The sequence below is a fragment of the Calypte anna genome, chromosome 1, assembly GCF_003957555.1.
Source record: "Calypte anna isolate BGI_N300 chromosome 1, bCalAnn1_v1.p, whole genome shotgun sequence".
In the NCBI taxonomy this organism is placed as follows: domain Eukaryota; kingdom Metazoa; phylum Chordata; class Aves; order Apodiformes; family Trochilidae; genus Calypte; species Calypte anna.
In genome coordinates, this window is record NC_044244.1 from 60156337 (window position 1) to 60170356 (window position 14020).

General features: G+C 36.6%; 1 protein-coding gene across 5 annotated transcripts in view; it reads left to right on the top strand.

The window, feature by feature from the left end:
- Window positions 1-7962, top strand: part of SLC13A4 (solute carrier family 13 member 4) — a 28061-nt gene extending 20099 nt beyond the window's left edge. For all 5 annotated transcript variants that reach the window (XM_030469272.1, XM_030469274.1, XM_030469273.1 and 2 more), the window contains 6 exons: window positions 1022-1123; window positions 2272-2369; window positions 3614-3744; window positions 4575-4736; window positions 6739-6876; window positions 7816-7962. In XM_030469272.1, the coding sequence (XP_030325132.1) occupies window positions 1022-1123; window positions 2272-2369; window positions 3614-3744; window positions 4575-4736; window positions 6739-6876; window positions 7816-7953 (769 nt within the window). In that variant the 3' untranslated portion in view covers window positions 7954-7962. The remainder of the gene's footprint in view (window positions 1-1021; window positions 1124-2271; window positions 2370-3613; window positions 3745-4574; window positions 4737-6738; window positions 6877-7815) is intronic.
- The last annotated feature ends 6058 nt before the right edge of the window (window positions 7963-14020 follow it).

A 14020-nucleotide genomic window follows, 5' to 3' on the forward strand; every position in this document is an offset into this window, starting at 1 on the left:
TTTTTAACTCTTTCTTTTCCTTTCCAGGATAGGAGTAGAACTAAATGCAAAAAAAAAAAAAAAGAACAAAAATCAAAGACTTTATTACAGGAATGCACTCATTTACTAATTTATTTATTTCTAAATTAAAAAGAAGTGAAAGATTCAGTTTCATACTAGAGTCCAAAGGTCAACTGAATCTAGGTTTTTCTCTACCTTTGAAGTACACCATGAAAGGACCTCCTCTTCCCAATTTAGGCACAGATTTATTTTGGTGGGCAGTTCACTGTTAGCAAAGGCTTAGCAGCAACTCCCTCACTGTGAGATAGCCAGAACTCCCAGTTGCTTATAACCTTTATTTACAGTGGGAAAAAATCTCTCTCAGAAAGATTACTTTGCAAATCTTTCAAAAGGGATGATATGTCATAAAATCCATTCATCCAAAACATTTTTGGGTTGCTCAGCTGAAATTTTGACAGACCAACTTGCTGAACGTGATCAATTCTGAATCCAGACTTTGTTCAGACTGTGCCTAGAAGTGAAGCCATACTTAATTTAAATCTATCCTAAATTAAAACTCTGTATACTCAAGTAATTTTTAATCTTCTCTTTATTCCTCATGATTAAAATATTTGTGCTAATCTACAATGTCATTTGCTCTTATACTTGCTACACTTTAAAAAAATGCAATAGAAAGTGGTCAGATTGGAATGGTAACACAATATTTACCTTGTTACCAAACTTAATCCCATAATAATGAAAACCCAAAACAAACATTTATAAATATTCTCCTTAAGGTCTTGCTCACAAACAAGTGACTTGAAGATACAGACTCATATTTTTAGCCTATTTTTTCACCTGGTTTAAATGGCTCTCAGCTGGAAGCCAAATTCAAAATTGTTTAATCCAAGCTAATCTTCCTTTCTATTTTCCATATAGTTTTTCACCCTTTTTGCTGGAACCAGTTTCTGCTTTCTTACTTCTTGGTTTGAATTACTAGCTTGTTTTTTAATTGCTATTTTTCTATTATTATTATCTCTAGCTATCCTGAGATGGTGACTGGGTTTTTCTTCATTCTGATGACCTTGCTTTGGTTTACTCGTGAGCCTGGCTTTGTACCAGGATGGTCATCTTTTTTTGAGAAGTAAGTGAAATTCCCTAAAAAGCTGCAGAGGAATACGAGACCTTGTATCATCTGACTTTCTGCAATAATCTTTGGCCATAAACCATTATCAACCACTTTTAACCAGGTGGTGAAAACCAAAGTCTTTATGTAAAAAAAAAAATGTTTTTTTCACTTTTAAAACTGTAAAACTGTATTTTTTTTTCCTTCAGTAAGCAAGATGAATTAACCAGAGAAAGTAAAATAAATGAGGAAAAAAGGAGGGTCACATTAACTTAAGATATTTTAGAGCATTCATACAGCCCCCATGGCTGCTGAAGATTAAAACTTTAATTAAAAATAAAACTTTTTTCAATTTAACTTTAAAATATTTTTATTTTAAAAAGGGTATCTTTGCAAAGATAACTTTATTAAGAAAAAGTCCATTTCAATTAAATATTACAAAGAATGCTGGCTGAAGCAAATAATTTTTCTTTTATTTTAAATATAATAAAAATAAATTGTATTCAAAGTAACTATAGCATGCTATACATATCAAGGACATAGTTACATATCAAGTTACATATCAAGGTGATACATATCAGGTTACATATCAAGTTACATAGTTACATATCAAGGAATAAGTTACTTGAAATTACTTTCTGATACATAAAATTATTTTTTTTTCATCTTAATTTTGACAGAAAAACAATTTTTAATACTGGGATTTCCTGAGGATCTCTGGAGTTCAGCACTCCTTGTAATACTTTTTCAGACTGAGTTTTAAACATTTAATTTAAAATCAATCTATAGTCCATTTCTGAGCGATCACTTGGGATTGGTTTTCCCCAAAATGTGTTTACTGTTTCTTGCTTTGAGTAAACATACTGTTTTTCTGTATCTCTGAGTTTATAGATTTGTAAACCAAAAGGGATTTCTTTTTTTTCACTGGAGTGTTAATATTGTTGAGCACTGATTGAAGTTGGCGACTGGAGACATTTAATAAAAGGGGGAAAAAATCCAATCTCTATCCTTGATATGCAGACATATTTTTCTAGTAGATTGTTAGTAAGATTTCAGATGTGGGGATGGAACTTCACCTACAACAATTTTCTTGGAGCCATGGGACTTTTTAGGAAATGTGGTTTTTTGTGTGTCATTTACTGATAATGCCACCATTCCTTTCCTAGGAAAGGTTACCGGACTGATGCCACTGTCTCTGTATTCCTTGGTTTTCTTCTTTTCCTCATTCCAGCAAAAAAGCCATGTTTTGGAAAAAGGGAAAAAGGTAAGGATGTATCAATTAAGAGATCTGGCATATTTTCCAGTGTCTTTAATGATAATTTTCAGCTCTTGGTAAAACTTTTCAACACCAGATTTTTATTGTGGAATGTCAGGGTTCAGTTTCCCCTCTGATACCAACCCTTCTTACATCAAACCCATGTGGTTTTTGTTTCTGCATCTTCTATTCTCTCATCCAGCAGATTACAAACAGATCTTGTATGTGAGGCCACCATCTCTTCTGTGAATTGAAACTGAGATCAGGAAAGTTTGAGATAGAGCTCCAAATAGAGAACTATCATGCAGACACCTACAGATTTGGCTGAAGATAAGCCCTAGTAAATTGTTTGGTCATCACCTATACAGCAGAAAACTTTAGTCAAGTAAACACAGAAGAAGGCATTTAATGTCACAGTTTCAGTTTTCAGCAGTGTTCCTCTCAGAGTCTTCTTGCCTATGGCCATACCACCCTGAGAAACTTGATCTCATCTGAATTCAGAAGCTAAGCAGGGTCAAGCCCCAGTCAGTACTTGAACAAGAGGCTGCTTGGGAATACCCAGTGTTGTGGGCTTGGGCTTTTAGTAACCTAGTCTAGTGGGAGATGTCCCTGTCCAGGGAAGGGGAGTTTGGAACGAGATGGTATGTAAGGTCCTTCAAACCAAACCACTCTGATTTTATGTTAATAATTATTATTATTTTCACATTCCTACTTGGGTAGCAGTCTGGGCTACTGATAAGGTTGCTGTGACAGTCTTTCTGCAGCCAGGTATGAAAATAGAGTCTGTATAGGGTCTTAAGTAGAGATTACAAGTGTACAGGGATATATTTATTTTTTAAACAGACATATATTCAACATTTGGGAAAAATTACAGTCTCCAGCACCTATAAAGATAATGTCCTCTCTTAAAACCCAGGGGTATAATGCACTTCTTCAAGCTTCATTACCTACTGGAAAGAGAAAATGTCCTTCTTTGTAGTCTACAGATGATTTGCATGTGCACATGCACGGTCCCTCAGAAAACTAAGGAGTGAACAAAGGGGACTGTAACTATTCACATCAGCAGAGAAGTCAAGGGAAAGTCAGGGCATTTGGCACTGATATGCTCCATTGATATACTTCACATCTCTCACAGATAGTTCTCAACATAACACCCATGGATATTACTTTGTTCCTACTAGTGTGAAAAATGTGAAGATCTTTACAAAAGACCAGTGTGATACTGGTCACACATTTGCTTTATTTTGATGTAGGAGATGGTGAAAAGTCAACAGACACCAGCACACTGGATCCCATCATTACCTGGAAGGACTTCCAGAAAACCATGCCCTGGGAGATTGTAGTGCTGGTTGGAGGGGGTTATGCCTTAGCAGCTGGATGCAAGGTACTGATTTAGATTTTATCCTCCTTCCTGAAAGAATAATAAACCTGTACTTTTTCCCCTTTGTATGCTCCCCAGGATGGATTTACAATGTGGATACTTGTAAGTTTATACATAATATAGTCCTGCACTCAATGGGTAGCTATCTAGCTAACAAAAAGACGGTCAGGACTCAAGTCAATTGTGTAAGCATCTGCCATTTCAGATGTGTTAGATTATTTAGATATTCCTTTAAGGCTCACAGGAACAACACAAAAGCTGAAGGTAACCTCACATTTCTCAAATAATAGCAAACCAGAGAGAGAGGGATTATCTCAGCTGCCACTGCATACTCCACTTTTGGTAACTGTGTCAAGTTTTTAGTGCTGACTGGAGAAACCATACTCTAGGATCTACTGACTATATCTCCCTACACTCAGTATAATTCATGAATACACATCTAGCTCTCCAGCAGACTCCTATATATAGCCAACTAAATTAGTGTATTTCAATCTCAAGATGAATTCTACCCAGGCTGTGCAATTCTTCGTCACCAATTTGTAATACTCCAGTTCACATATTGAAGAAAGAGGAGTCAGCCTTTGTTGCTTTTTAATGTAATTAACTGCCAAATGTATCTTTTTGTTACTATTGGCATCTAGGTATTAGGCACCGCAGTGAAATTGGCTCTATTGAAATAGGAAATGCAGAAAGCATTAATCAATTTTTTATTTTTTTTTTTTTATGGTGGGACTCTCTGATGCAAACTTCCTCAAAGAGAAGAGTCTGTTTTACAAGCACACTAAGCAGTCAGTCATTCTTAATCATTCTCGTGCTTCTGTTTTTTTCCCCAGACCTCTGGGCTCTCAACATGGATTGGACGCCAAATGCTTTCCCTGAGCAGCCTTCCCTACTGGGCTGTGACTCTGCTGGCCTGCATTTTGGTGTCCCTGGTAACAGAGTTTGTTAGTAATCCAGCAACCATAACCATCTTTCTGCCTATTTTATGCAGCATGGTGAGTAAAAACAAAGACATTTTTAGTCGTTTCTTTCCTGACAAGCTCATGGGAAAGTTTCATGCCATTGGCACTGACTGCATGACACCCAGCCGCAGTCCCCAGGCTACTGTTACACAAGTTTGGTTTTAGAAAAAACAATAAACTGGAGCAGGAAAAAGCATATTTTAGCACCAAGAAGCTTATTCAATGCTTCTCAGAAAAAGTGAAAATATAGATACTGCATGGAGGAATTCAAGGTCTAAGTACAAGAAAAGGTGATAATGCAATCAATAAAAGAGATGAAGTCCACATAAAGCTTGAGACACACTTATCAATGTTGTTTAAACTGTGCTGTTCATTAGTTATTAGTCACCAACTCACTACTTGCAGGAAAAACCTGTGGGTGATCTGGTGAGGGTACTATCATCCAACATGGAAAGAAGAGATGTTTGTAAAGGACAGAAAGAAAAAAGAATCAGGAGACTGGTGGCAAAATCAGAGGAAAGAGAAACAACTTTCATTCTATATTAGAATACTAGTTACAGAAAACTCTTCCTTTCTTTTATGCAATGTGAAGCAAACTGCAGGTCATGTTTCTCTATTATAAATATTTTATGGGATTGTACAAAGTACATTATGTGAAGACCTCTGAAGTAATCTGGAGACATGGTCAGATGATAATAAGTAATTATGTTTGTACAGCTTATGAGTTTAAATTTATCTCTGTTCCACACAGAGAGAGACTCTCCTAAAGAAAAATTAAGAGCAGCAATCTACTTTTAGTGGCCTGAACTGCCATCTTAAGGCAGTTTCTCTTTTTTGACTGTAAAAGTAATCTAGAGATGCTTTCATCTCCAAAACGAAGTAAGCTTTGTGAATATTCTTCCCTTTGACTTAAAACTAAGCCATAGCCTAGTGAAAATATAAAATTTCACCACTACTGAAGGCTGCAGTGAAAGAACAATTCTTTAGACCCATATAAAGAATATTCCATCATTACTGCCTTCCTGCCTGCTGTGGCTTAGCTTCGGCCAGCAACTAAGCACAGTTCAGATGCTCAATGAATTCCTCCTCATCCTGGGAGAGAATTTGAAAATTAAATGTGAGAAAGCTTGTGGATTGACATAAAAGCAGTTTAATAGGTGAAGCAAAAGCTCTGTACATAAGCAAAGCATAACAAGGAATTCAGTCACTGCTTCCCATCATCAGCCAGGTGTTCAGCCATCCTCAGGACAGTTGGGCCCCATTACGTGTAATGGCTACTTGGGAATACAGCTGCCACCACCCCGAGTGTCCCCTCTTTCCTTCTTTCCCCAGGTTTATATGCTGAGCATTTATATGGTATGGAATACCCTTTTGGTTAGTTGTGGTCAGCTGTCCTGACTGTGTTCCTTCCCAGCTTCTTGTGCAGCCCCAGTCACTGGCAGGGCAGTACCAGAAACTGAAGAGTCCTTGACTTGGTGTAAGCACTGCTCAGCAACAGGCAAAAAATCAATCTGTCATCCACATTATTCTCATCCTAACAACTGAAAAGAAAATTAACTCTGTCACAGCCAAAACCAGGACACCCCCATGTGAGCTTGGACCATGAAAATCTAGTTTTCTTAACCACTGCACAGGAGGATTTTACATAATGGTCTCAGCATCTTCATGCCAACATGTTGTGACTTCTCCTGTATGAAGAACAAAGTGGCAGTCAGTGCCAGGAGACACAACACAGAATGACACAGAGAACATCTGGGAGGAGAGAGCAAAGTCAGCCTTACAGTAGCAAGCTTCACCCTCCTCCAGTGGGAAGTGTCTGAAAAGAAATTCCTGGACCATGATCACCTCCAAATCATAGAACTACCCTACCCTACAAAGCAAACAAAAAAGACTTCCACACAGTTTTAGAAAGTGGGGAGATTAAATTCAGACATCTTGTTTTCTTCATGTAAAGCAGAGGGGATCTTTTCATCCTAATTATGAGCAGTGGCTTTTATCAGTTAAGTGAAAAACCTCTCTCCCTCTCTCCTCCCAGTCAGAAACCCTGCTTATCAACCCTTTATACACCCTGATTCCTGTCACCATGTGTATCTCATTTGCTGTGATGCTGCCAGTGGGGAATCCTCCAAATGCCATTGTCTTCAGTTATGGGCACTGCCAGATTAAAGATATGGTGAGTCTTGAGATTGGCTACATCCTCTGATAGAATCATAGAATAATTTGGGTTGGAAGGGACCTGTCGGACACCCCCAACTAGACCAGGTTGCTCAGAGCCACATCAAGCCTTGCCTTGAGTATCTCCAGGGATGAGGCCTCAACGACCTCCTTGGGCATCCTGTTCCATTTTTCCACCACCCTCATGACAGAGAATTTTTTCCTAACATCCAATCTACATCTGCTTTTCTCTAATTTAAAGCTATTGCCCCTAGTTCTATAACCACAATAGCCTTCCTGTAGGGCCCCTTCAGGTACTGGAAGTTTGCTATCAGTTCTTCCTAGAGCCTTCTTTTCTCCAGGCTGAACAACCCCAGCTCCCTCAGCTCATGCAACTTCAACACCTTGTCCCCACATTCAGCAGTCAATAGTAATAATTATGATGTTGGTACTCATACAAAGTTACACTGATCTGCACTGCTGCTATGTGAACCAGCTGTCAGGTTAAGAACATGCACACATCTGCAATGGTCTAAAGAGATGTCAGAGAAGAGGAGTACAAAATCCTTTGCATTAGCCCATTAAGACAAGCACAGGAGAGAATAAGATCTATCACACAGCTCCACAGAAAGTCACGTAGTTATCACCCTGCAACATGTGGTGTAACTCCCCTTTCTGATTATCTGGTTGAGAAGCTCAAGTGACAAACTGAGCAGTTTTCCAATGAGCTGCATCAACCTCTGACTATCAATCACTCCTCAATACTCCCACAACATACACTCATACATAATACTCAATGTGCTTGTTTGGCACTAGAAATCAGTATACATAACTTCTCACACCATATATGTCAGCATGGATGGCTACATACGTACACCCTACTGCCTTTCTTTTTCCATGTTAACTGTTTTTGATTGAGTTTTCACTGATTATGCTCTGACATATTTTGCTTTTGTAGGTAAAAGCTGGCTTGGGTGTAAACCTGATTGGCCTGGCTGTTGTCATGGTGGCAATCAACACGTGGGGAATCAGACTGTTCCAGCTGAATACCTTTCCAGAATGGGCATCAGTCAGCAACATCACCAGTCGAACATAATCTCCAATGGAAAAAAAAAAAAAAAAAAGTGCAAGACCAAAGTGAGTTGGGACAAAATATTAAACTTATATTGCACATGTGAAAGAAAGGAGAAAACTTGTGTATTCATAGGACAGGGATCCATAGGAAAACCATGAAGAAAATCCACAGGGAAGTTTTCTGTGCAAATTTTCATTCCTGAAAATCAGCGCGACTTAAAAAGAGAAATTATCTTTGTTCTATTGTCACTTTCCCTATGATACCATAACTGAAAAAAAGAACACCTCTCCTCCAGATTCTCTGACTATGGCTTTTCCATTCCCTAGAACAATTATACAGGACATGTAAAACGGGATATAGGACTACAATGACAGAAGAGAAGGATGCATATAGTGGTGTACTTAGTAGTAGGATATTCAGCCATACCACTGACCTACAGTGAATAAAAGATGAGTCTTATTCCCAAACACAGTTCTATAAGCCTACTTCTTTTAAAGACAAATTATTATTCTTCTTTTGAGGTCACTGTGCTGGAAAAAAACTTGCACACCTAACCTGTATGGCCTGCACAGAAATACAGCTACCAACTGACAGCTACAGTGCTTCAAAGGGATAATATAAGCCACCAAATAGATAGGAGAGAGAAGTCTCCTTGGAAAGATAATGGTGGTTTTGGATTTTTTTTTCCACAGCACTAGTAAAAATTTTCCAATAGTGCAGTAGTTGCAGTCTCTGCTTTGGAAGGAAAAGCTTCAGAAACAGATTAAAAGTTCTTTTCAATACCTTCTTTCCTTATCATTGTACAGCATTGGGAGCTTTTTTCAGCAGGAGAAGCTGTGACCAGCAAAACCTTACCAGGTCATCAGATCCATTGCTCTTCTCTCTCTCTTTGGTTGCTGTTTAGATAGCTATGCAGTTATGATTCTCTTGACAGAGAAAGTACTATCTGATCCAAGATGGCACTCAGTGCTGCTCCATTGGTAAGACGGGAGAGGGCTGAAGTGGAGTGGTGCTGGTATATCTCCTGGTTGGGTGCTTGAACATCACTGTGCACTTGAACATCACACCCACCTGCTCTCTAGCAGCCCAGGGCTCTACATTTCAAATGGGTCCTTTGTCCATTGTGTAGTTCAAACATAACTGGAAGGGCTCCAGACGATTACAGCCAGCATTGTTTCAGCTAAAATGATGGTGTGTGTCGAGTCATGATTTACAGTCTTTCTGGATGTCGACAGGTAATAACATGGTGGTGGCTTATGTTGTTCTCTTAAAAAAAAAGATTCTTCAAGTTATGAAACTGCCTGAAAGAAAAAAAAACACCCTGTACTAGAGAAACTTATGTATAGAACAAAACCTGCATGCCTTCCCATCTACTGTCTTCGCATCTTTCTGTCTTCCCTTTTGTAACTGATTTTTAATTATTATGTTACTAATAAATGCCATTTTTGTTTTGAGGAACCGTGAGTTTCTCTTAGGGCAGAAGTGTCACTTTATTATGGTTCTCAGAGGTCATAAATTTAGGAATGATTCTGAATAAAGAGAGGTTCCTGAAAAATAACCAATATGTAAAATATGTAAAAATAATTTCATTGAAGAAGCAACTTACAAATAAATAGTCAAGGGCAATCAAAACACTTTCCTTCAGTTTTAGCCATTTGATTTTTCTTTTGTAGTGAAATATAATGTTAAATAAAAACCACAGATTTTTTAAAAGTCAGGAAAAAAGGCTTTAATTGCAGAAAAGTTTAATTAAATTTTTTCTCTGGTACATTGAGTCAAAAAATGTCCTGAATGTAGTTCCTGATAATGATGTGATACAAATCTGTCAGCTATATGTAGAAGTCTGATTTTTTTGAAAGAGTGTATCTGTTTCTGACAGCTGTTAGGAGCACTCACTCTTCAATTAGCTCACAGCATACTTTTGAATCAACACTAGAAATTTTTTGAAAATAAACTGGATTCAGAAGATCGCACACAGCATTATGGTAGGTAAGTCATTCGCATTCAAGAAAGTTTTCTGTAATAACAATTGAACTAGCTGTTAAACTCTGTTTAGTTTTATGCATGTGTCCAGCAGCTTTCAGCAATAGGTCACTTTTCTAGTGAAGAAAGGACTACCAAGTATTAACATCATGGCTTAGCTATTTGCATGAACACTTGTGTTTCCATATTTTAAAAATATGATTCTCATATTTTAAAACATTACCACAAAAAAGGGCATTTCTTTTATCAACTCCTCTTTGGTGTGCCTTTTAGTCAGTACCAGTCACAGAAGGATCCTGAACTACCTAAATTTGCAGGGCTTCTGCTGGGGCTGAACTTACTCAGATGCATCATTTCAAAGGCATAATAAACATGAAAGAAATATTTATATCTATATAAGAAATATATATATTTAAATAAAGAAATATTTATATCTGAAATATTTGTATCTTCTGATGAAAAAGAAAAAGAAGGAAACTCAAACTTTACTTCAGTATGTTTGCAATCTATGTGTTTTTAATCTATGTCAGTGTAAAATAACATAACTTATTATAGACAGAAACCTGTCTATAAGGATATTTTAATTGTCCAACTTTTACAGCTCCATCATGAGTTATAAATGATAGCTCCTACTTTCAAATTCTGAAACAATCAATGGCAGTGGACTGTTACTGGGACTGAAAACACACAGCTTGCATCAGAATTGAACTGATAACTCTTACTCTGACAAAGGAGAGCTGTGCCATTTTTATTGCACGGTGATGGTAGCCTAGCTCAGGACAAAAAGAAATATTGAGTATTTTAGTATTTAGCATGACTTTGAAGTTCTGTCCCTTCAGTTTTGAAAGTGTCTCATAGTATATGTGAGGAAATCAAAATGTCTGCTGAACTCATTAGCCCTAAAGGCCATGCTTTGAAGGACATGGAAGACTGACATTTCAAAGGAAAGGCTGATCTTACGTCTTCTTTCCTAAAACAATTATGTATGAAAAATCTTGCAGGATGTCTGCAGACTTATCTTTTAAAGTGTATTTGTGTTGGCTTCTATTGTTTCATTTCCACAAGAATTCCTTATATTCCTAGATATAGGAAAGGTAGTTGGTGTTATAATTTTAGTCAATTAAAAAATTCCCTGCCTAAAGAAGGTGAAGTCTTTTGGCAGGCTGCCAGCCTCAACTCCCACTACTACACTTTTTCTATATTTTTTCTGTTATTTATTCATTCACCATAGCTACATGTATTAAACGTTTCACACCTGCAAGTGACAAAAACCCAACTTTCTAATTTTCTTGGCATCCATATCTTCAGGAAAAGCCTGGTCCAAAAACTGACCCAAATCTTTACATTGTTTAAGTCAAGAAACCAGATGTTTATGCCACTAGTCCTGTCTTAAGATTTCTGAAGTTTTTTGATAGAGTGAACCACAAGTTAAAGAAAGAAAAAGTTTGTGTATGTGTTTTTATATAAATATATGCATTTGTGTGTTTATACATATATATATATATATATACACACACATATATAAGTAAATAACTTTATAGTATGCCAAGACATGTCATGCTGCATACTGTGAAATTCTCTGCAGAAGTACTCAGTGGCTAGACAAGAAGACAAGACACTTACTATCTCTTTAGTTAGTTATCACTTTAGGATGCTAAGAACAATACTATATAAATAATGATAGCTGTCACAGTAGAATTTCCTTGGAGCTAGCAACTGTGAGTTATTGGAAGATGTGTCTAATGCTATAGCTTTGCTATCTGTTGAAAACATTCTGTAGCACCTACTGGTCCAGTTACTGATGTCAGTCATTCTTAGTGTGCTCTACATGTCAGAAGAGAGCAATTCTGAGGTGGAACTAATGAACTTTGTGTTGAGTGGGGAAGGTAATGTTGGATCTTACACTAGAAGAAACTTAAGACAAAAAATCATGGTCAAGACTCAAGAGGTTCTACATCCTTATAATTTTCCACTAGTCTACAATGTACTCTGTGCCAGTTGCTATTACCATAAGATGTTACCTACTCTGGCAAGAAAAAATATTATTGTTGCTCCCTGGAAGATGAAAATACTGGTCTCACCAGTGCATAATTTATTTCTTTTGGACTACATATCCTTCTACTTGTGTCTTCCTTGGTAGCTATTGCTTCCCTGAATCGTGTCAGATCATCATGCTTCTGTAAGAAAGTTTCCTTCTGCCCAAGAATAAAGATGCTCCCAGTAGATATGGGAACTGTGCCTTGCAAATGTATCCTCTTTCTTGCTGTTTTCTTGGTAGACAATGTATAAATTGCCTAACCTTCTAGAGTAAAATACTACACTAGTTAAAAAACAAAAATGAAAATAATATAAAAGGCATAGAACTTTCTAGCCTCATTTTTTCTTTCAAGACAGTCAATATACTTTCTCTGTATTTTGCACCGTATGGGTGTAAAGTGATAGCCTGACATCAGGCTATGTTGACTACAGCAAGGAAGTAATCAACACTACTTTTCTATACAAAACATAACACATGTCAGACCTTTGTGTGAGAGCTCTCTGTTCCTTGCAGAAACATGTTGGGGAAACAGTTCAGAAATATACAGGTTGTGAGCAATCCTGACTTACTTCAATTTAGGCCACATTGGGTTAATGGTTATTGAGGCCTAGTTAGAGGCTTTCTGAGAATGAGCTACTGGGAAAGAGATAACTTAATTGGCAACAGAAGAGGAAAATAATTATGTGAGGAGAATCTTTCCATGAGAATGGTATGTGTAATTGGAATACAAAGCCACCTGCATGATAAGATGGTGTAAACAAGGCTTCTCTATATAAAGTGAGTGCAAGTTGCTAATAAACGATTTCATACAATCATATTGATGTGCACATGGAATCCTTAAGCTTCCGCAGACTGTTTTCCCACAGAAACATTTTAAGTAGTAAATGTAATATCAATGCAAATGTAACATAAACATTTTTCAGTAAATATATTAATACTTTATTAAATAATTAAATAATATTAAATATTAAATATTAAATAATTAAATAATTAAATTAAATATATTAATATTTTTCAGTAAATATATTAAATATTTTCGTAATACTTTAATTTTTTTGAGCATGTCTCTAAAGATAGATGAGTGGTTCCCCTCCCCCTTTTTTACATTTGAATAGCTTTAATTTTTTATCTCCATCTCTGACTTTATAATAACTAAAAAATCACATGCTTTTTTCTATTATTCACAGAAGTTATTGCTTAAGGTTTTTGTAATGCTACTATAATAATACAAACAAAAATTGCTTTGGCCCTTTCAGAGATGTATTTTAGCAAAATGAAAATTAAGGTATCTCTTTTTCTCAGTGATGACGTAATTCTAACTCTAAATTCACAGAAACTTTCCTGGCACATTTGTGACTCATTTGATTCAGAACTATTTTTTATTTAATTGGGACCTGTAGTTTTTATTCCATAAAGTCATACCGTCACAGACATTCCTTCTGCTTTCTCTTCTGAACTCTGGCTCTTATGATATTCCCATAGGCTCAGATCTTAGATCCACATGTAGAAACTGGCAGGACTGGTCCTCTCTTCTAAAGCATATTAGGTCCAAAGGAAGATTTTGCTTGCCAGTTCTACATTGAAATAGAATGGTGTTTTCACTACCGGTGAATAACAAGCAAAACTTAGGTCAGACTTGCCTTGAGGGTGGGGGATAAATAAATAAACAAGTATGATTTTGTCTCATGGAAGATCCAGTTTGGAGGATGATCAGTCATTTGCCTTTAACCTGGCAGTAATGAAATTAGAAGAATGAATCATAAAAGTTCTGCAGGAAAAACTGATCTTTTTTTATAATTTAAGCATTCCTATAGGAAGATAAAGAAACTTGTTTGAGCTAAAACTTCAAAAGCTAGATCAAATAAAGGAAGTATTATTTCATGAAAGAGAATGGCAGTTCCTTAAGAGGCTTGCTGTAAGTGACCAAGGTTTTCTGGAGTGTATGTAATTATTAACACTATCAAGAATAAAAGTTAAGATTTTAATAAGGCATGAACATTTATGAACTTAACAGAAATGATAAAGCTCCCTTGAGACCACAGATCTGCTTCTTTTCCTTTCTCTTTA